This window comes from Rattus norvegicus, chromosome 18 (assembly GCF_036323735.1).
Source record: "Rattus norvegicus strain BN/NHsdMcwi chromosome 18, GRCr8, whole genome shotgun sequence".
In the NCBI taxonomy this organism is placed as follows: Eukaryota; Metazoa; Chordata; class Mammalia; order Rodentia; family Muridae; genus Rattus; species Rattus norvegicus.
Genome location: NC_086036.1, coordinates 15,668,804 through 15,692,102, shown reverse-complemented (window position 1 = coordinate 15,692,102; position 23,299 = coordinate 15,668,804). Strand labels below are relative to the sequence as shown.

Below are 23,299 nucleotides of genomic sequence, written 5' to 3'. Positions count from 1 at the left end.
TGCTCCTTTAGGAAGCTCTCCTCTTGAATTTCAGCTGTCCTCTGTTACCTAAATGTGGAGCTGAGGTAGAAGGGCCCTTGAACCTTCTCTTGCTTTGTTCTGTGGGATGCTTTTAGGATGTGAGTGTGAGAAGCCGGGATAACAGCACAAGTGGGATGCTGAAGTAGGACGATTCTGTACTACGCTCAAAGCCAGCCTGGGCTACCGGGAGTTCTAGACGGACCTTGACTGTAGAGTAAGTCTCTGCCTCAAAAACCAAACCAGACAAAGGGGAAGAAGAAGAAAAGGAAGGATGTGTGTGTGTGTGTGTGTGTGTGTGTGTGTGTGTGTGTGTGTGCGTGTGTAGGCTCTGTGGCCCTAAAACTAGAAAGATCTACACTAAGCTATTGGCAGCCTTTTGAAAGAACAGACTCAGACAGAAAGTCTGGCAACTAAAGGCCACAGTTAGACTTTGCTTTACACACAGATGTCTTCTTGAGCATAGCATTGTAAACAATTTGAATTTCTCTGGTCTTTGTGTCCCGTTTGTTGGCATTTAGTCTAGGCTCCACCCCACAGTTACCTATTGCAGCCAGATGTGCCTGACTCACTGTAAAAGGGGCTGCTCACCCCTCCTCACTCTCTTGCTCTTTTCCTCTTGCTCCCTTCTCTTCTCTTGCCCCTTACCCTCTCCCTCCCCACTCCCCTCCCCCTTCTCTCTCCACATGTTCATGGTTGGCCTCTACTCCTCTGCTCCCCCCACCCCCTCTGCCTTTCTCCCAACTCCCCTCCCATACCCTGAATAAACTCTATTCTGTACTACACCTTTGTGTGGGTGGCACCTCAGGGGGAAGGGATGCTTCAGCATGGGCCCACATCTCCTTTCCCCACACCATACCACGCCTCCACCAAACATTTTCTTTCTCTCTCTATCTTTTTATAAAACACAACACTGTTCATGTCCATGTGTGGTCTGGACCTTGCTTGAGAACTTAGGCCACAGACTGCTTTGGCCCAGAGTTACTTTTCTAAGGCATATATGGCACAGAGATTGCCAAGGAACCCGGGACAAGAAGAGGTCGTTTAGATTAGAAGACAGAAGACTGAAGCTGGTAGTCCCCACACTGCTCACCTCCAGGGCCCCAATCCTGGCACTGTGTGTAACCTAGGCAGAACATTCCAGCAAGGAGAACCCATGCCCTTCACCAGTGAGGAGCTTTCAGTGACAGGTACTCACATTTAATTAGCTAATTTTTAGCCAAAGACATTCAAATTTCTGAGTTCCTGTCTCCACCTCCCAAGTTTTTGGATTACCCAAATACACTACTACACCCACTTCTATGTTAGGGACCAGATCTAGAGGGCTGTGTACATACTAGTCAAGCCATGGTTTTAGAAACAGGCTCTGGGGTTGGGGATTTAGCTCAGTGGTAGAGCGCTTGCCTAGGAAGCGCAAGGCCCTGGGTTCGGTCCCCAGCTCCAAAAAAAAAAAAAAAAAAAAAGAAACAGGCTCTCAGTCTGTGGCCTAGGCTTTACCGGGAACTCACCAAGAGCTAAGGTTAAACACATGGTCTACTATGTCCAGCCATGACTCTAGTTCAGACTCAGTCTTCCCACCATCTGTCTTTAGAAGCTTGGTATGCACAGGCCGGTGGCTGTTAAGCCAGTTTGTATTGGTTAGTGAGGTGCCGGTAAGAAAGCACCTGTAGTTTTAGCAGCACGAGGATCCAGTACACACCTGTAACCTCGGCACTTAGGGTGCTGCGCTGTCTAATATTACGTCAACTTGACACAGGCCAGAGTCAACTGAGAGGAGTGAAGCCCAGCTGAGAAAAAACCTCCATAAGACTGGGCTGTAAGTCCAGATAAAACAAAACCCATCAGGGACCGACTAGATAAACAGTTCTCTGCACCCAAATCCCGTGGGAGGGAGAGCTAAACCTTCAGAGAGGCAGACACGCCTGGGAAACCAGAAGAGACTGCACTCTGCACACATTACTGATTCCAGAGGAAAACTCCAAACGCCATCTGGAACCCTGGTGCACGGAAGCTCCCGGAAAGGGTGGCGCAGATCTTCGTGGTGGCTGCCGCCGTGGAGAGCTCATAAGCAACACCCCACGAGCAAACTTGAGCCTCGGGACCACAGGTAAGACCAACTTTTCTGCTGCGAGTGACCTGCCTGGTGAACTCAAGACACAGGCCCACAGGAACAGCTGAAGACCTGTAGAGAGGAAAAACTACACACCCGAAAGCAGAACACTCTGTCCCCATAACTGGCTGAAAGAAAACAGGAAAACAGGTCTACAGCACTCCTGACACACAGGCTTATAGGACAGTCTAGCCACTATCAGAAATAACAGAACAAAGTAACACCAAAGATAATCTGATGGCGAGAGGCAAGCGCAGGAACCCAAGCAACAGAAACCAAGATTACATGGCATCATCAGGGCCAATTCTCCCACCAAAGCAAACACGGAATATCCAAACACACCAGAAAAGCAAGATCTAGTTCCAAAATCATATTTGATCATGATGCTGGAGGACTTCAAGAAAGACGTGAAGAACTCCCTTAGAGAACAAGTAGAAGCCTACAGAGAAGAATCACAAAAAATCCCTAAAAGAATTCCAGGAAAACATAAACAAACAAGTAGAAGCCCATAGAGAGGAGTCACAAAAATCCCTGAAAGAATTCCAGGAAAACACAATTAAACAGTTGAAGGAATTAAAAATGGAAATAGAAGCAATCAAGAAAGAACACATGGAAACAACCCTGGATATAGAAAACCAAAAGAAGAGACAAGGAGCTGTAGATACGAGCTTCACCAACAGAATACAAGAGATGGAAGAGAGAATCTCAGGAGCAGAAGATTCCATAGAAATCATCGACTCAACTGTCAAAGATAATGTAAATCAGAAAAAGCTACTGGTCCAAAACATACAGGAAATCCAGGACTCAATGAGAAGATCAAACCTAAGGATAATAGGTATAGAAGAGAGTGAAGACTCCCAGCTCAAAGGACCAGTAAATATCTTCAACAAAATCATAGAAGAAAACTTCCCTAACCTAAAGAAAGAGATGCCCATAAACATACAAGAAGCCTACAGAACTCCAAATAGATTGGACTAGAAAAGAAAATCCTCCTGTTACATAATAGTCAAAACACCAAATGCACAAAACAAAGAAAGAATATAAAAAGCAGTAAGGGAAAAAGGTCAAGTAACATATAAAGGCAGACCTATCAGAATTACACCAGACTTCTCGCCAGAGACTATGAAAGCCAGAAGATCCTGGACAGATGTCATACAGACCCTAAGAGAACACAAATGCCAGCCCAGGCTACTGTATCCAGCAAAACTCTCAATTAACATAGATGGAGAAACCAAGATATTCCATGACAAAACCAAATTTACACAATATCTTTCTACAAATCCAGCACTACAAAGGATAATAAATGGTAAAGCCCAACATAAGGAGGCAAGCTATACCCTAGAAGAAGCAAGAAACTAATAGTCTTGGCAACAAAACAAAGAGAAGAAAAGCACACAAACATAACCTCATATCCAAATATGAATATAACAGGAAGCAATAATCACTATTCCTTCATATCTCTCAACATCAATGGCCTCAACTCCCCAATAAAAAGACATAGATTAACAAACTGGATACACAACGAGGACCCTGCATTCTGCTGCCTACAGGAAACACACCTCAGAGACAAAGACAGACGCTACCTCAGAGTGAAAGGCTGGAAAACAACTTTCCAAGCAAATGGTCAGAAGAAGCAAACTGGAGTAGCCATTCTAATATCAAATAAAATCAATTTTCAACTAAAAGTCAGCAAAAAAGGTAAGGAAGGACACTTCATATTCATCAAAGGAAAAATCCACCAAGATGAACTCTCAATCCTAAATATCTATGCCCCAAATACAACGGCACCTACATACATAACAGAAACCTTACTAAAGCTCAAAACACACATTGCACCTCACACAATAATAGTAGGAGATTTCAATACCCTACTCTCATCAATGGACAGATCATGGAAACAGAAATTAAACAGAGACGTAGACAGACTAAGAGAAGTCATGAGCCAAATGGACTTAACAGATATTTATAGAACATTCTATCCTAAAGCAAAAGGATATACCTTCTTCTCAGCTCCTCGTGGTACTTTCTCCAAAATTGACCATATAATTGGTCAAAAAACGGGCCTCAACAGGTACAGAAAGATAGAAATAATCCCATGTGTGCTATCAGACCACCACGGCCTAAAGCTGGTCTTCAATAACAATAAGGGAAGAATGCCCACATATACTTGGAAATTGAACAATGCTCTACTCAATGATAACCTGGTCAAGGAAGAAATAAAGAAAGAAATGAAAGACTTTTTAGAATTTAATGAAAATGAAGGTAAAACATACCCAAACTTATGGGACACAATGAAAGCTGTGCTAAGAGGAAAACTCATAGCTCTGAGTGCCTGCAGAAAGAAACAGGAAAGAGCTTATGTCACCAGCTTGACAGCACACCTAAAAGCTCTAGAACAAAAAGAAGCAAATACACCCAGGAGGAGTAGAAGGCAGGAAATAATCAAACTCAGAGCTGAAATCAACCAAGTAGAAACAAAAAGGACCATAGAAAGAATCAACAGAACCAAAAGTTGGTTCTGTGAGAAAATCAACAAGATAGATAAACCCTTAGCCAGACTAACGAGAGGACACAGAGAGTGTGTCTAAATTAACAAAATCAGAAATGAAAAGGGAGACATAACTACAGATTCAGAGGAAATTCAAAAAATCATCAGATCTTACTATAAAAGCCTATATTCAACAAAACTTGAAAATCTGCAGGAAATGGACAATTTCCTAGACAGATACCAGGTACCGAAGTTAAATCAGGAACAGATAAACCATTTAAACAACCCCATAACTCCTAACGAAATAGAAGCAGTCATTAAAGGTCTCCCAACCAAAAAGAGCCCAGGTCCAGATGGGTTTAGTGCAGAATTCTATCAGACCTTCGTAGAAGACCTCATACCAATATTATCCAAACTATTCCACAAAATTGAAATAGATGGAGCCTACCGAATTCCTTCTATGAAGCCACAATTACTCTTATACCTAAACCACACAAAGACACAACAAAGAAAGAGAACTTCAGACCAATTTCCCTTATGAATATCGATGCAAAAATACTCAATAAAATTCTGGCAAACCGAATCCAAGAGCACATCAAAACAATCATCCACCATGATCAAATAGGCTTCATCTTAGGCATGCAGGGATGGTTTAATATATGGAAAACCATCAACATGATCCATTATATAAACAAACTGAAAGAACAAAACCACATGATCATTTCATTAGATGCTGAGAAAGCATTTGACAAAATTCAACACTCCTTCATGATAAAAGTCCTGGAAAGAATAGGAATTCAAGGCCCATACCTAAACATAGTAAAAGCCATATACAGCAAACCAGTTGCTAACATTAAACTAAATGGAGAGAAACTTGAAGCAATCCCACTAAAATCAGGGACTAGCCAAGGCTGCCCACTCTCTCCCTACTTATTCAATATAGTTCTTGAAGTTCTAGCCAGAGCAATCAGACAACAAAAGGAGGTCAAGGGGATACAGATTGGTAAAGAAGAAGTCAAAATATCACTATTTGCAGATGATATGACAGTATATTTAAGTGATCCCAAAAGTTCCACCAGAGAACTACTAAAGCTAATAAACAACTTCAGCAAAGTGGCTGGGTATAAAATTAACTCAAATAAATCAGTAGCCTTCCTCTACACAAAAGAGAAACAAGCCGAGAAAGAAATTAGGGAAACGACACCCTTCAAAATAGACCCAAATAATATAAAGTACCTCGGTGTGACTTTAACCAAGCAAGTAAAATATCTGTACAATAAGAACTTCAAGACTCTGAAGAAAGAAATTGAAGAAGACCTCAGAAGATGGAAAGATCTCCCATGCTCATGGATTGGCAGGATTAATATAGTAAAAATGGCCATTTTACCAAAAGCGATCTACAGATTCAATGCAATCCCCATGAAAATTCTAACCCAATTCTTTGTAGAGTTAGACAGAAAAATTTGCAAATTCATCTGGAATAACATAAATCCCAGGATAGCTAAAACTATCCTCAACAATAAAAGGACTTCTAGGGGAATCACCCTCCCTGAACTCAAGCAGTATTACAGAGCAATAGTGATAAAAACTGCATGGTATTGGTACAGAGACAGACAGATAGACCAATGGAACAGAATTGAAGACCCAGAAATGAACCCACACACCTATGGGCACTTGATTTTTGACAAAGGAGCCAAAACCATCAAATGGAAAAAAGATAGCATTTTCAGCAAATGGTGCTGGTTCAGCTGGATGTCAAAATGTAGAAGAATGCAGATCGATCCATGCTTATCACCCTGTACAAAGCTTAGGTCCAGGTGGATCAAGGACCTCCACATCAAACCAGATACACTCAAACTAATAGAAGAAAAACTAGGGAAGCATCTGGAACACATAGGCACTGGAAAAAAATTTCCTGAACAAAACACCAATGGCTTATGCTCTAAGATCAAGAATCGACAAATGGGATCTCATAAAACTGCAAAGCTTCTGTAAGGCAAAGGACACTGTGGTTAGGACAAAACGGCAACCAACAGATTGGGAAAAGATCTTTACCAATCCTACAACAGATAGAGGCCTTATATCCAAAATATACAAAGAACTTAAGAAGTTAGACCGCAGGGAGACAAATAACCCTATTAAAAAATGGGGTTCATGTAGAGGGCCGTAATAACATTCGCCACTACAAGATGGCGCTGGCTTCCACTGTGCCCCACGTGGAAGGCCGAGATAGTTTCGCCATTACAAGATGGCGCTGGCCTCTGCCACGCCAGCCGACTTCCTTTCAGGAAGTTAACTGTGTATGCATGTGCAAGAGTGCCTTCGTGCCAGGTCTTTGCCCACTCCGGGGCGTGCCTAATGAGATCATGGGTAAGCGACCAATCAGGTGTGGATGCGCCACGCTAGGGTGTACATAAGCCGCGCCATACTGGTGCCCGGCGGCCCTCTATTATTAATAAATAATAAGCATTTTGGCTACAGAAGGATTCGTGTGTTCCCGCGTATTCTTGCTGGCGAGGTGGCGCGGGACAGGTTCAGAGCTAAACAAAGAATTCACAGCTGAGGAATGCCGAATGGCTGAGAAACACCTAAAGAAATGTTCATCATCTTTAGTCATAAGGGAAATGCAAATCAAAACAACCCTGAGATTTCACCTCACACCAGTGAGAATGGCTAAGATCAAAAACTCAGGTGACAGCAAATGCTGGCGAGGATGTGGAGGAAGAGGAACACTCCTCCATTGTTGGTGGGATTGCAAACTGGTACAACCATTCTGGAAATCAGTCTGGAGGTTCCTCAGAAAATTGGACATTGAACTGCCTGAGGATCCAGCTATACCTCTCTTGGGCATATACCCACAAGATGCCCCAACATATAAAAAAGACACGTGCTCCACTATGTTCATTGCAGCCTTATTCATAATAGCCAGAAGCTGGAAAGAACCCAGATGCCCTTGAACAGAGGAATGGATACAGAAAATGTGGTACATCTACACAATGGAATATTACTCAGCTATCAAAAACAATGCCTTTATGAAATTCATAGGCAAATGGATGGAACTGGAAAATATCATCCTGAGTGAGCTCACCCAATCACAGAAAAACACATGGTATGCACTCACTGATAAGTGGCTATTAGCCCAAATGCTTGAATTACCCTAGATGCCTAGAACAAATGAAACTCAAGACAGATGATCAAAATGTGAATGCTTCACTCCTTCTTTAAAAGGGGAACAAGAATACCCTTGGCAGGGAATAGAGAGGAAAAGATTAAAACAGACACAGAAGGAACACCCATTCAGAGCCTGCCCCACATGTGGCCCATACATATACAGCCTTCCAATTAGACAATCTGGATGAAGCAAAGAAGGGCAGGCTGACAGGAACCGGATGTAGATCTCTCCTGAGAGACACAGCCAGAATACAGCAAATACAGAGGCCAATGCCAGCAGCAAACCACTGAACTGAGAATAGGACCCCATTGAAGGAATCAGAGAAAGAACTGGAAGAGCTCGAAGGGGCTCGAGACCCCATGTGAACAATGCCAAGCAACCGAGCTTCCAGGGACTAAGCCACTACCTAAAGACTATACATGGACTGACCCTGGACTCTGACCTCATAGGAAGCAATGAATATCCTAGTAAGAGCACCAGTGGAAGGAGAAGCCCTGGGTCCTGCTAAGACTGAACCCCCTGTGAACTAGATTGTTGGGGGGAGGGCGGCAATGGGGGGAGGATGGGGAGGGGAACACCCATAAAGAAGGGGAGGGGGAGGGATTAGGGGGATGTTTACCGGGAAACCGGGAAAGGGAATAACACTCGAAATGTAAATAAGAAATACTCAAGTTAATTAAAAAAAAATCATACTGAAACTGGACAAGGTCAACCAACAGAAGGGAAAGAGCCCAGGAGAAGGTACAGGAATCAGAGACAACTCCTGTTCACACACTCAGGGATCCCATAAAAACACTAAACAGAATACTTACATTCATTGCACAGAGGACTTGGTGCATATCTGGGCAGGCCCTCCCTGTACTTGGCTGCTTCAGTCTCTGAGTTCATACTGGCTTTCTTTCGTTGATTGAGAGGGTGTCCTCCATCCCCTTTGGCTCCCACATTTCTTTTACCTCCTCTTCCAAGGGGCTCCCTGACTCTGAGGGAAGGGATTTGATGGAGGCATCCTGTTTAGAGCTCTGTGTTCCTAGGTCTTTCTCCCCCTACTCCCGTAATGTCTGGCTGTGGGTCTCTCTGTACATGTTCCCGTCTGTCGTAGGAGGAAGCTTCTGATGATGGCTGAGCAAGGCACTGATTGATCTATGAGTCTAGAATATTATCAAGAGTCACGGTATTGTTCCTTTTTTTCTTTTTAGACCACTAGTTTTTAGCTTTCCCATAAGTCTGTGGGCTGTCTGGTCTCTGGTTCTCGATCATCTAAGTAGTATCAGGTATGGGTTCCGTCTCCGGGAATGGGGTTAATTCGTATCAGGCATTGGTTGGTTAATCCCACAAGCTTTGTGCTACCATGAATCTAGCATATTTTGCAAGCAGCACTGCACTGTGGATCAAAGGGTTTGTGGCGGAGTTGGTATTTATGCTTCTTTTGGTAACCTGCAGAGTACCTTTACCTCCAAAGATACCAGCACACAGGGGTGGGGGCTCCATGTAGGCACCAACTCAACCTCTTCATGCTCAGTGAGTTGTACGCGTGTTCTCTTCAGCAATGGGGCCTTGTCGACATTTTGTGGAGAGCAGCCTGTTGTCTTGGGAACAGCTTGGGCTATTTGGGATTCCCACAAAACCCCTTTGGCCAACAACAGAATTGGACAACGTAACCCAGTCCTCGTACTGGAAGCCTCACTGGATGACAAGAGATTTCTGGTTGGGACTCTATCGTCCTCACTGTTAGGAGACTTCCTTCGGATTGCCTTCATGTACTTTAGGAAGTTTCCACTGTACTGGGTTTCCATACTGTCCTCAAATGCCCCTCTTCTGGATGTCCTGCCCTGAATTCCCTCCCTGTCCTGTTCCCAATTTCTCCCCCTTCCCACCTGATCCTCCTGTTCTTATCCCCACCCCACCCTTGTCCCTAGCCCACTCACAAAATCTACTTCCTCATCCCAAGGAGAACCATGTGACATACCCCCCAAGGCCCTTCCTCTATACCCAGCCTCTCTGGGTCTACAGATTGTAGTGTAGTTATTATTCATTTAATGGCTAATAGATCCCACATTTATCTTTCTGGGTTACCTCACTCGGGATGCTTTTTTGTCATTCAGTGGCTTTCCTAATGCTGTGACCCTCTAATACAGTTCCTCATCTTGTACTGACACCAACCATAAATTTCTTTTCCATGCTACTTCATAAGTGGGTTTTACTACTGTTAGGAATCATAGTGTAAATATATATGTTTTCGAACGGTCTTAGACGTCCCCATGCAACAGGGTCACATGACCCACAGGTTGAGAACTACTGTTCGAATCACATTTGCCTGTAAATTTCATGATGTCATTGTTTTGAATAGCTCTGTATACTCCATTGTGTAAACAAACACACCACATTTTCCATATCCACTCTCCTGTCTTCTGGGACATCTAGGTTGTTTCTGGTTCCTGTCTATTTTAAATAGAGCAGCAATGAACGTGCTTGAGCAAGCGTCCTTGGGGTAGGATAGCAAGTTTATAGCGCTTGCACGGTGATGGATTAAGGGAAGTTAAAGTCAAGGCATTCAAAAAATTACATTGGTGAACAAAATCTAAGAAATTTATTGCAAAATGGGGGGTGCCAACTATAGGCCTCAACTATAGATATCTGATGGCTTTCTTAGCCAAGCCTTCCCATTGGTGGGGGATAGGGTTTTGTGAGTTAATACATTCCAGACGTTTTTATCTTGATTGGACGTTAGGTCTAATATGGAGAAAGGCAGGAATGGCTCTTTGTGGAGCTAAAAATAGCCAAGAGAAATTGTAATTATCTATCGGACCTGTGACACCTCCAAGTCTACGCAGTCATTAAGGTTTTAATCAGCCTTTGTAGCTTCTTTTCAGAAATTCCCATTTGCCAGGCTCAGTCCACAGAATGAGCGTCGGCTTTTCCAAACTTCCCAGCTGGCTTCAGCTATAATAACCTGAGAGCCATTTATACCAGAGTGACTGCCCAACCCTTCATGGAGATAATGGAAGAATTTTAAAACGTCCACGATTCTAAAATTCAACTGCAATTTAAAGGGTGTTTCACAAATATCTACTCCTTTCATGGTAATTTTGTGATGTTTAGACTTAACCAATCTATAGCCTTTTTATTACGCTATATTTATGTGTTTGGGATGGTGCATGTGTGTAATGCGGCATGTCTGGAGTTCGAGGACAACTCACAGGAGTCAGTTCTCTCCTTCCATCTCGTGGGTCCCAGAGATTGGAGTCGGATTGATGGGCTTGGTAGCAGGCACCTTTCCCCACTGAGCCATCGAAGTGGTTTCAGGACAGGACGTTTGATTTGGGTCACTGTGGAAACTTGGCATTAAATAAGTGGTCTATTTGAGATGCAGTTGCCAAGTGAAACCAAAGCTTGTTCTCCTCTGACTTAGTTGCGATCCTTTGTTGAGAGATTATGTCAAGTTGTCCCTGCTTGAAGTGACATTTCAAACTGCCATTTCTTCTGAATAAAAATCCCAGTACTTCAGAATCTTTTGGCAGGAATCCAATGGCATGATCGAGTTGGGAAAATTTGTGGAGAATTTAATGATATAACAGTTTAGAAAGGTGGGATCCTGGAGTCAAGACACCACAGGAGTGTACAACCCACACAGGGCTATTATAGGAACCAGGAAGGAGCAGCCACCTGGAAGGGATCAGGCCTTCCAAATCTTTGGCTGAGCAAGGTAGATTACTCCAAAGGACCTGGGGGGGGGGGGTTGCTGAGAGAATAAATACCCAGTCCTGTCCTCCAGGAGAGCTTTGTTTATGTAGTCAATGATGTGTGAGTGCCTGGGTGAAGGTAAGGGAAAGACCCAAGGGCAGATCTGGGAGATCATTTGTCCAGGATGAGTGCTTCCTCCTTTTAAGTAAGCACATCAGAAAAGTGAATTCACGAGCTCTCAGATACATAAAACAGGAGGAATGCTAAGCCAAGGAGCTAAAAGATAAACAATTGCACTTTTAAAGCCAGAAGGCTATTTTATCTCTAAATTTTTTAACCTATTAATAGGAGCAAAAATATAATTCCATAAAAGCCATGTGACCATAGCTTGAGCCAATTCTCATGTGACCTGAAGGGATGAGCTGAGTCCCTCTTATACTCAGGATCAGGGTTCTAGGGCTTTTGGCATTTGCCAGACAGACTTGCGCCAACAGCTGGCCTTCGGAGATTTTTGTAAAATGGGAATAAGTGCACGCACAGGCTGAGGTAGGCACAGGGCTATGCACAGATGCAAAGATACTTGGGATGAACAAGGATTTTAAAAATTAGAAGCAGAAAATAGGGAGATAAAGTTCTGAGTTAATGGGTTTTGGTGGTAAAAAGTGTGTGCATGCACACACACACACACACACAGAGACACACTCTCTGGGTGTCCTCACAGAGACCCACCTGCCTCTGCCTTCCAAGTGCTGGGATTAAAGGCATGTACCACTATGCCAAGCAAGAGTGTATATATTTTTAACAATAGATTGGTATTTAAGCATGATTAATTCTGTTTAGGCAGTATTCACTTGCAGGTGGTGTGTGTGTATGTGAGTGTGTGTGTGAGTGTGTGTGTGAGTGTGTGTGTGAGTATGTGTGTGAGTGTGTGTGTATGTGTGTGTGTGTAGTGGACCCTGGTAGATATGAGGCCTCAGGCATAGAACAGTGGGTAGGGTAGGCAGAGATGAGTAGTGGGGATCAAATATGCATCCAGAGTAAGTATGACAGTGACACAGAAAAATGAAACCTGTTCTCTCTACCTTATGAAAGAATGTAAAATATATATATATATATATTAGGAGATTGTAGGGAGTTGAATGTGAAACGTTCAATTCGGGCTTGTGCCTTTGAACACTTGGCCCACAGTTGTTTTGGAAGGTTGTTGAACCTTGAAGGGGTAGGAGCTAGCTAGGAGAGGTGGGTCAGTGGTGGATGGGCCGGGAAGCTTATAGCGTGGCCACTTCCTGCTCCCTCAGGCTTGTCGATGTGTGGAGACGTAAGCAGGCAGCCCTGAGTGACTGCTGCAAGAGAACCAACTGCTTCTGCCAACTGTCTTCGTACCAGCGTGTACAGCACTCTCATCCTGCCTGCTTAAGCTGGTCACACCAGCAGAGAACCGTAGTCCATACAGTCGCATCTTCTTCAGGCGCTTATTTTGCTGGTAGAAAAGTGAAATTATATTGAACAGAGCCCGGAGTTGATATACAACATATGCAATAGGCCGGGCAGTGGTGGTTCTTACTTTCAATCTCAGCATTCAGAGGCCGAGGGGAGTGGATCTGAGCCTGAGACCAAGCTGGCTTAGAAGTGAGTTCTAGGACAGCCAGGGTTATGTAGAGAGAACTCGTCTCAATATAACAAAAAAAATGAAACAAAGCGAAATAAAGAAACACGTATGAGAACATTGTGTTCGGAAAACCTTCATCCTAGTATTTGCTCTCTACTGGAGCAATTTTGACATGATCAAATTTGTGAAATTAGATCTCTCATACAGGAGGCTTTAATGATCAGCTATAAAAAAAAAATCTAAGTCCCATCAGGTGCTCTAAGTATAAGGTGAATGGTTTACAACCTAGTTAGGAAAATATGCAGATGCTATCAGTAAAAGCACAAGAGAGAGGCAACAAAGCCCTGTGTAGTTTTGGCTGTCGGGGCGTTGGGAATTTAGAGAAAGATCTGTGTGGTGCTGGCAGGTCCTCAGGGAAGTTGAGAAGGCACCAGCTGGGTCTGGGAGGAGGCAGAGAATTTGAAGCATGCCCCAGAGGGAGAGCGGTATCTAGAGGGTAGAGGGTATTTGTACAGAGAAAGGGGTGGACTCAGCCATGGCGGGGACATCAGCTGGCAAAAAAAAAAAAAAAAAAAAAAAAAACCTTCAGGCAATTTAAATAGAACTCATGTCTGAGGTGTTGCTTTCTGAAATATTTAGGTCAACTGTGACAGGAGCTCTTTGTGAACCACCCCACAAGTTGCAACTAGAATTTCATTCAGATGCCAGCTTTAGTCTTCCCAGGAGGTGATGGGGACCAATTAAAATCGATGACACTGTCTTCTGTTGGCTATGATGTCTATATTAGCAATGGCAACTGGGGTCATTGACGTTTGCTGGATTACTCTTATCGACTATTTTAAATAGCAGTGTCCACATAGTCACGATTAGCTTCACTAGTGAACACAGCCAGACACACTTGGGAAAAAATAGCATGCACGGCTTCCCAGAAAGCCGAAGAGAAAGGACTAACTCATGAATTCAGTTTGTAAGGTTAGTGTTTCCCTAATCCAAAGCCACAAGGGCCATGACAAGACAAGACATTGCACATCAGTATTTTTCATGGACATAGATGCAAAAACAAAAAAACAAAAGACAAACAAAACAACTTAGACTTGTAGCAAATCAAACCCAATATTGAAAGTGTAAGAAAAAAATGAACACAGGAATTCAAGGTTAGTTTAACTTCAGGGGAAAAAAAGACATTTACTTTTTTTTTTTAATGTGAACTGGGTTTGTTGGCACACACCTTTAATCCTGGATCTCAGGAGGCAGAGGCAGGTGTTGCTCTGTGAGTTTAAGGCCAGCCTGGTCTACATAGTGAGCTACAGAGGGAGACCCTATCTCAAAAAATAAGACAAACCAAAAAACACAAGACAAAACTTCCATGTGTGCATGTGGGTCTGTGTGTGGGTATGAGCTTGTGAGTACAGGTGCCTGTAGAAGCCAGAAGAGGGCCAGAGTAGCTGGAGTACAGACTGTTGTAGCCACCTGATATGGAACTGAGCTCAGGTCCTCTGTAAGAGCAGTATGTGCTTTTTACCACTGAGCCATTTCTCCAGTCACTAATGTGTCACAATAATGATATACAAAAGTCCAACCGTGTGATGTCTTTATTAGATGCAAATGTTTAATGAAATCCAACCTTCACTGCTAAAAAAAACCCTTCGTGAGCTCACACTAGACCAGACATCTGAAAACGCTGGTGCCTCCCCAGAGGTGTGCTCCAGTACCCTCTAGGTGGTAATGGGACTTAGCCACAGAACCTGCTGGGTGGGACACCAGCTTGGGCTGTCCCTCTTCTGGTAGGGCAAAGGGGCTTGAAGATGGAGATGGAGTGGGTTACAGGGAGAGAAGCTGGATATTAGCAAGTCCTCTTCTGTGATAGTTAATTGTGTCAACTTGACAGGGTCTAGAGTCACCGTGGAGACATGCCTGTGCACATATCTGTGTGGGATTTCTAGATTAGGTTAATTGACCCACCCTAGATGTGAGCAGCACCATTTCATGAGTAGGGGATCCTAGGCTGAACAAGAAGGAAAAAGAAAGCTGAGCACTAGCATTCTCCTCTTTGCTACCTGACTGCAAGTGCAGTCTGACCAGCTGCCTCACACACCTGCTACCTGACTGCAGGTGCAGTCTGACCAGCTGCCTCACACACCTGCTACCTGACTGCAGGTGCAGTCTGACCAGCTGCCTCACACACCTGCTACCTGACTGCAGGTGCAGTCTGACCAGCTGCCTCACACACCTGACCAGCTGCCTCAGCTACCTGCAGCCATACTATCCTTGCCTTGATGAACAGTAAATGTACCTTGGAAATGTGAGCCAAAATAAACCCTTCCCTTCCTAAGTTGTTTTTGTCCGATGTTTCGTCACAGCAACAGGAGAAATAATTCACACAGTGCCTCTGCTGACCTATTAATGTTCTTCCTATCCCCAAAGACTCCTGGTTCAGGGCACAGTGATCTGACAAACTGATTCACAAGAGTACCCCAGGATTTGAGGACGTAACACAACTTCTCTGAGAAAGATATATATTTAAAGGGGATCCAAGGTTAAGGCAGTGGCCACAGTAGCTCTCCAGGAAGTGACAGAGGCTCCAGAGACCCTCCTCAGGTCAGTCAGTTCTTTGCACAGCTCCCTGTTCTCACTTGCGCTGAATGATTGCTTGCCCTGTAGCAGGGGTAAAGGAGACAGGTGAATGGCCTTTGAGAGAATGAGGCATGCTTTGTAGAGAAAGCACTGTGAGAGAAGAGGGGAGGAGGGGGAAGAGGGAGGCATGTAGCTGTTAAACAGTCTGCCCACAGCTGCCACCCATGAGGAAAACCCAGCCATGCAAAAGCCAGATGGTCTAGCCAGTCGCAGGAGGATCACAAATTGGGAGGGGGCGGGAGCTAAGGAGACGACACTGGCTGTGTTTGTGGTGTGTCCTAGTTAGCGTGCAGCTGTGCTTCTGGGGAGAAAGATGGGAAGACTAAATTTCCTCTGCTGTTGGAATGAGCACCCGGTCGGCCTGCTTGCTTGAGGGAGAGAGGGAGGAGACGTAAGCCCCTGATGGAGTAATTAGAGCATTAGGTTCCTGGTCTGGGAACAGAGCCCAGAGAAGATGGCTGCTTAGGAGGAGGGGCATGAGAACGGCTCCCTCTGACCACCCTGGCTTTGGAAAATCTACCTTTGTACACATGACAGTCGTGTCTTTTGGGGATGGGCTGGGTCTAAGGAATGGATCCTGGGAGCTTTAGCTATAGGAAACAATGGGGGATGAAATAAATTAGATGAATAACACTGTTTTAACTAAGTTCAGTTGCGATTTGTTTAGAAAACCAAGAAAGAATGACAAGCAGTCAACACTTTGGCTTTTGTTATTAACAGCAACCACACAGTCTAACAGGCTGATCCATGAACCCTTTCCTTCCACAAAGGCTGAGGAATGCCAGGTTCACATTTTCTGAGTCTCCCTGTGGCAAGGTCCCAACCAGCCCAACATGCTTGCTTAAGCTTTGTGTGCATGTGTGTGTTTTGTGCACAACCGTGCAGAGACCAGAGGAGGATGTGAGTATCCTGATCTATACCTTTCCACCTTATTCCTTTGAGTCAGGGTCTCTCACTTTGGCTAAGCTGGCTGACAACAAGCCCCAGGGATCATCCTGTCTTTACCTCCTACAGCACCAAGGTCAGGGTTTTCACATGGGTACTGGGGATTAGAGCTGGGATGTGCATGCTTGTGCAAGTGACCTTATCCACAGAGTCATCTCCTCAGCCCTAGGTGTAGCTCAGCCTGGCTTTGAACTTCTGACCCTCCTGCCTTTGCCTCTTCAGCATTTCCTGTCTCTTAGTTAGGTTCTATTGCTGTGATGAAGACTGTGACCAAAAGCAACTTGGGGAGGAAAGATTTTATTTCATCTTCTAATTCCAGATAACTGTCCATCACCGGGGGAAGTCAGGGCAGGAACAAAAGTAAGGCAAGACTGTGGAAGCAGGGACTGAAGCCGAGGCCATGGAGGGATGCTGCTTACTAGCTTTCTCCTCATGGCTTGCTCAGCAACCTTTTCTCTAGAACCCAGGACCACCAGCTCAGGGATAGCACCACCCACAGTGAGCTAGGCCCTCTCAGAGCAACCATTAATCATGAATGCTGTCTATCACACATTCAGGCAAGGATTTGAACAACATTGAAACTCCAAAGGGGGACTGCAGCACTCAGCTTATCCTGAAGATTTCTACGCACACTCATAAAGAGAATGTTTTAGTTCTTAAAAGCACCTTTTAAAAAGTATAACATTGTCAGCACCTTAAAAGGAAGCTTTATTCCTGTTGTAAATCCAATTGCCAAAGACTTCCATACCCCAAGATGATTACCTACAGGCAATCTGAAGGGTGCATTTTCTCAGTTCAGGTTCCTCTTCCCAGATGACTCTCACTAGTGTCAAGTAGACACACACGCACACACACAGACACACACACACAGACACACAGACACACACAGACACACACACACACACACACACAAATCTAACCAGGATACTTAAGGAAAGACTCATGGGTTGGCTTCAGAGGCCGTACAACGGTAGCTGCCTGAGCATGAAGAAACTGGTATTTGTCACCGAGTTAGTGAGTGTATTGGTTCAAATAAAAATGGTCCCCATAGGTCAGGGATTTGAATACTTGGTCAAGAGAGAGTGACAGTATTTGAAAAGATTAGGAAGTGTGGCCTTGTTTGAGGAAGGGTGTCATTAGGGGGTGGGCTTTGAAGTTTCAAAAAGCCCATTCCAAACTCAGAGGATCTGGATGTAGACCTCTCAGCTATTTCTCCAGCACCATGTCAACCTGCATGCCACCATGCTCCCCACAATAGACTAAACTTCTGAAACTATAGGCCAGCCCCGGTTTAATGCTTTTCTGTGTGAGTTGCCATGGGCATGGTGTCTCTTCACAGCAAGGGGACACAGATGAAGACAATGAGACGCCTCACCCATCGAGGCTGTAATAATACACCTCTGTCATTGGCTCCATTTAGACTCTGCTGGGTTGCCAGCTCCACTTTACTGCCTGGAGCAAAATCGTACCATTCTACCAAGAATTTCTCTGTTTCCTCTCATTTCCCACTCACCTTTCCTAAGCGTTCAGCTGGCTGGTTCCCCATACCACTCCAGTCCCTTCACTGGAGGCAGGACCTAAGTGACACACATGCAGTCTGCTGTTCGGTGTCCACTTAGAGCTGGTCCCGGGACTAATTCATAATACAGGAGGCTTTCTTCCATGGAAAGCAGAAAAATGAGCCAATACTTACAGAGGAAAGCGCTGTAGACATGAGGGCTCCAGAATGACTGTACGCTTCACTCTATGGCATATGGGCCCTCCCGTTACAAGGGGATAACTATTTACCCCCCCCCCACACACACACACACACATACAGAGAGAGAGAGAGAGAGAGAGAGAGAGAGAGAGAGAGAGAGATGTACATTATTTATGGGTATGTAATGTACATATAGAATATAACATATGTACATACATACATACATGATATAAACATACAGAGATGTCCCATGCCTCTGGTACATTAGAAAGTGAGTCTTTGTACAATCCAACAGGAGCGTATACCTACACACGTACAAACACATGTAGACATGGTGTTAAAACACATGTTAATATGTGCATGCTGAGAGAACAGTCTACAGCCAGTCTTCGAAGGCAGAAGTGGGAAACCAGAAGGCAAGCACCCAGACTGCGTCTGTTCCTAGGACCGTGCAGCATGAAGGCGAAGGCTCTGTGCATCTGCTCTCGTCGGAACAGAGTCCGAAAGCTATGACAGCTCACACCCACCACGCGCCTTCCCCCTCAGAAGACGGGTTCAGAGATGGAGCGTGAGCAGTGGGAGAGAGCAAACATCAATTTGCAAGTGAGTCCCACGGGGTAGGGTTGGGGACTGTCATTAGTCACACAAATCCAGGAACTGGGATCGAAAGAGCTAAGGCAACGGTAGATCCAGGCTGGGGTGGAGCTCAGCCTGCTAGAGCCCTAGTGGGTTGGTGTGGTCAGCTGGTGTGGTCAGCTGGACTCGGTGAGCTGCACATCAACCAAGGGATCCTAGTGAGATTTATGGAAGAAAGATGGAGTCAGGACGTGGGTCATCCTATGCAGTTTCAGTCTTTATAGGATGAGAGATTAAAAACAAACAAACAAACAAACAAACAAACAGGAGCACATTCTGTCTCTGGTTCTTTCAGACAGCAGCAGGCTCCCTGGGCAAGGCAGAGAACAGGGCTGTCTTTGTTCCACCAAATCTGGATTCTGTCTAGGGCTGTATCCAGGAAGAGGACTGCTGCCAACCGTTTCCCATTGTTCCTTCAACCAGATGGACTCCCTGTCCTTAGCCACACCCTCCCCTTGCCCTACTCCTTGTGCCCCTGGGCTGGAGCATTGTGGGAGCTGGGCTACTTGGCCCAGCTACTGAAGAGGAGGAGCAGGGATGTCTGATGAGGGTTGAGTAAGAGACGTCTTGGAAAGCACCTTTGTTTCTCAGCCTTTGAGAGCCCCCCTCCTTGAGTTTACAAAACAAGTCTTTATCACTGCTAATTCCACAAGCAACTGTTCCTACGGCTTTTAAACTGACCTTCTCTCGTACTCTCTCGATGTGCTGGTACCATGACAGAATCCGAGTGTGAGGCATAAACCAAAAATGAACGTTGTAGCAGCAGTTAGGCAAACGATACAGCGGGAAATGACGCAGGCGGATAATTTAGGAAGACAGGCGTGTCACAGTTGAGTATTATCAAGTTTGAGGTTTGGAGAGAGCAAAAAAAAAAAGAAGAGAACCTCAGAGATGGGAGACTTACAGTAATCATCGGTTTCATTCTCTATGGTATGTACAAAGAGTATGTGTAAAAATAACAGCTCATGGGGCTGGGGATTTAGCTCAGTGGTAGAGCGCTTGCCTAGGAAGCACAAGGCCCTGGGTTCGGTCCCCAGCTCCGAAAAAAAGACCAAAAAAAAAAAAAAAACAGCTCATGCTAAGTGAGGGGTAGGGCCTCTGCTAAGAGAGAGGGGAGGACCAGTGCCCAGAGGCAGACTCAAAGGGATGGGTACTAAGGGTCAGGGGAATGCCGCTCTGCTAACAGGATACCAACTCTTACAATGAAAGACAAGAAGTCCACTGTTAGGGCATGTTTGTCAGCCCTTTTAGGGTCATATATGTAATGCTAAGTTGGTATTTACTTAACATCTAAGAAGTCACTTCAGTAAGCAGAATAGTCTATAAAATCCGTCTTCCTGTATTCAGGCTTTGTAAAGCAACAGTCTTTGGGGATCAAATTTTCATGAGCATGGATGCCCTAGCTGTGTCTGTGGAAAAGAGTCAGTATCTGGCTGTTCACACTACAGTGGCTATAAGGCTGTCCCGAAGTGAGCTGAGCCCAGTCACAATGTCAGGAGGCCACCCCTCACAATCCCTTAGAATGGCTTCTCCAAGCCTTGCACCGGGCCTTCTGACATCTTTGACACTTTGCCCATCCCGTGGTTTCCTCCTCTCCCTGCTTTTTGTGGAAATTTGGCCTAGGAGATGTTGATCACATCAAGTTCCCAGCACCTCGAACAACTGCATATCTTCTCTTGGACCCACCTTTCTCTCTCCCAGTTCGGCAGTAGGGAAAACTGGAGTTCTGCACCCCTCGCTCACGTTCATCTGGGGCCTTCTCTAGGCTGAGACCTGTTCTCCGGGGGGCAATGTGGACTGGGCAGGATGGCCCTCTTTTGACTTTGCCTGTCTACACTAAGGAAGGAGATAGAAACAAGTAAGAGTGTCTGCCCGGGTTATTGGCTTACAATCTAGAACCTACTCTAGGTAATGAGGACCTCAGAGTCTTGGCTCAAATGGGTTTATTCCCTTTTCAGGGCCACTGAGGACCCCCTTCCTAGATTTGATGCATCACCTCAAAGTCCTGAGGGGAGGTCAACAGGAGGCTGTGTTTGGATGCAGGGGTTGGAACTCCACACATGTTGATGCATCCTGATAGACTGAGGAGCAAGGGTTCATGGAAGCTGGGAGAGCTTTCTCAGCATCGTGACTTCAGCCGTTTCAAGGTCTGTTCCCATCATTGAGGAGTCCTTTACTAGTCACTTTTTACATGGGAGTGATAATTTGCATACTTCACACACACTATCAAGAGGAAATGCACCGGTTGTTTTCCAGACAGCAAAACCAGTCTGATCCTAAATATCCACTGTATTTCCTGAGCTTTTTTGAGAGACAATAAACCTGGCACTCTATGTCTCAAAATATGCACTAGCTTAAGAATATGTTATTTACTGGTAATCTTTACATCTTAACTGGGATCAAAAACTCTGCTTAACTAGTACCCTCAGTCTAGTGTCTCCAGCACCACAGGAAGGCTTTAATAGCCTTTAGTGAAAGAACTGTGGCACTGGTGGGGGACCCAGGAGCTTCAGGGACCAGTAAGGAAGCTGCAGAGGCAGCCCACAAAAGGGTACATCCTGCAGCAGAGGTGAGATATGCCTTCCGAGTTTCCAGGGATGGCTGGGAGTTTAGGGGAAAGTCACTAGCTAAGTATGGGCCAGCTATGTTCCCTGCTCCATATTCTAATGCTCACTGATACCATGTGTGCTATGCATGCAGTGAAGTCTAAGAGGTCTCTCCGTGTGCTGTCAGTGGCAGTGACCAGCACTTCTGTGGTGGATGTAGAGCAGGTTTCTGACCAACTTAAAAGCCTTTGTAACTTCTGTAGATGTCCATCAGCATTCTCATGTCTTTATGGCCACCATCTGTTGATGCTTTGCTACTCAATCCTTGATGACTCTGATAACTGCACACAGTCAGCTTTTATCCAACTGGGAAGACAAGATTTACTACAACAAATATGTTCTTCCCTGCTAGACTGGGGGCTCCTCAACAACAGAAACTAATAGTCTTCTTGCTTCTGCTAATCTCCATCCTCCAGAATTAGAGTATAGAAGGCAATAAACAGGTTCTGGCTCGTGATAACATGGAACTGGATCAGAAGGATGGGGAAAACTAAAGATGAGCCAATGTCAACCCAAAATGAAAGAGTAAGTAGAAGTTACTAGAACTGTAGGAGGGAGGAACTGGGAAAAAAATGTAATACCCAAACAGGAGGAGCAATGTGTGCCTAGGCCTTGAGGGAGGAGGGAACACAGCTGGTGTTGGGGACTGGCAACTGAGAGGGAGTGTAGAGACCTGAAGAGACGTCAGTCTGCAGAGATGGTGGGTTTCTGAAGGCCTTTAAAACAGTGCTATGGACTGTCAGATTCATTCTAGGGATGGGAGAAAGCATGGAAGGGTTTCAGATGGGAAGCATGATCTGAAAACACAGAGTCTGTCAGCTGGAATTGGAAGTAATGACTCACACAGGCATCGAATTGAAAGCAAGGACTGAGGAAACAAAGACTTGGAAGGGCAGAGGGCCTCGGATATCAGGGGCTTCTTAACATAAAAGAACGGAATAAGAAGATCCCGGTTCAATCATGGCTACTCACGATGACTCCTGTGAAACATTAAAAATGTATCTTCATGAGGATATGACTATACGACACAATTTTGAAAACCATATAGTAGCATCACAAAGCATTTGATAAAACAAGACAACCAGAGTTTAGGAGGAGATAAGAGGATGGAGACATTTCAGAAACCAGGGGGAGAATTTCAGGAAGAAAGCAATCAGTGAGACTGCATTTGAGTGTGGCGGCTGGAAGCCAAGTGGTGGTCCATCCACTGTCCGACTCCTTCATATCTGAACTTGGTAAATATTACGGAAGTGGGCCAAGGTCCTCAGAGGCGTTTGCACAAAATTCAGAGGGTGGGGCAAAAGGAAGGAGGGTACACTACTGCTTATTAGAGCTAGAATTTGAACTGAGGCAAAATGGATGTCACCAGGCCAGGAGCTAGGCATTCATAGGAAACAAGGAAACAAAAACACAAGTTCAGAGACCAGAATTCCCTAGGAAATAGAATTCGTCTTTGGCAGGGCACAAAGATTTGTTGTTGGTTGCTGTTGAGAACTGAACAAAAGAGGGGTGAGCCGGAGTTATTAAGGACTTAATGTGCTAAAGTAAAGTTATATGGTTTTTATCTAGAGGATAAAGAGGCCTGTACCTCAGAAAGTTAAGTGCTACAATTAGATGTAAAAGCTCATGCTAGCAGCCAGTGTGAGAGCCAAGGATTCTGAAATGGCGGCAACTCAGACTCCCATTTGGAGACTGTCACAG

The 23,299-nt window shown here is 44.9% G+C and overlaps 1 protein-coding gene across 2 annotated transcripts in view; it reads left to right on the top strand.

Annotated features, from left to right (window-relative positions):
- The window catches only part of Ino80c (INO80 complex subunit C), a 98,948-nt gene that overhangs the window by 60,353 nt on the left and 15,296 nt on the right, over positions 1-23,299 (top strand). Inside the window, exon 4 of one of the 2 annotated variants that reach the window (XM_039096736.2) lies at positions 18,802-18,959. The exons of the other annotated variant lie outside the window; for it this stretch is intronic. Coding sequence (XP_038952664.1) covers positions 18,918-18,959 — 42 coding nt within the window. The 5' untranslated portion in view covers positions 18,802-18,917. The remainder of the gene's footprint in view (positions 1-18,801; positions 18,960-23,299) is intronic. 2 annotated transcript variants of the gene reach the window in all.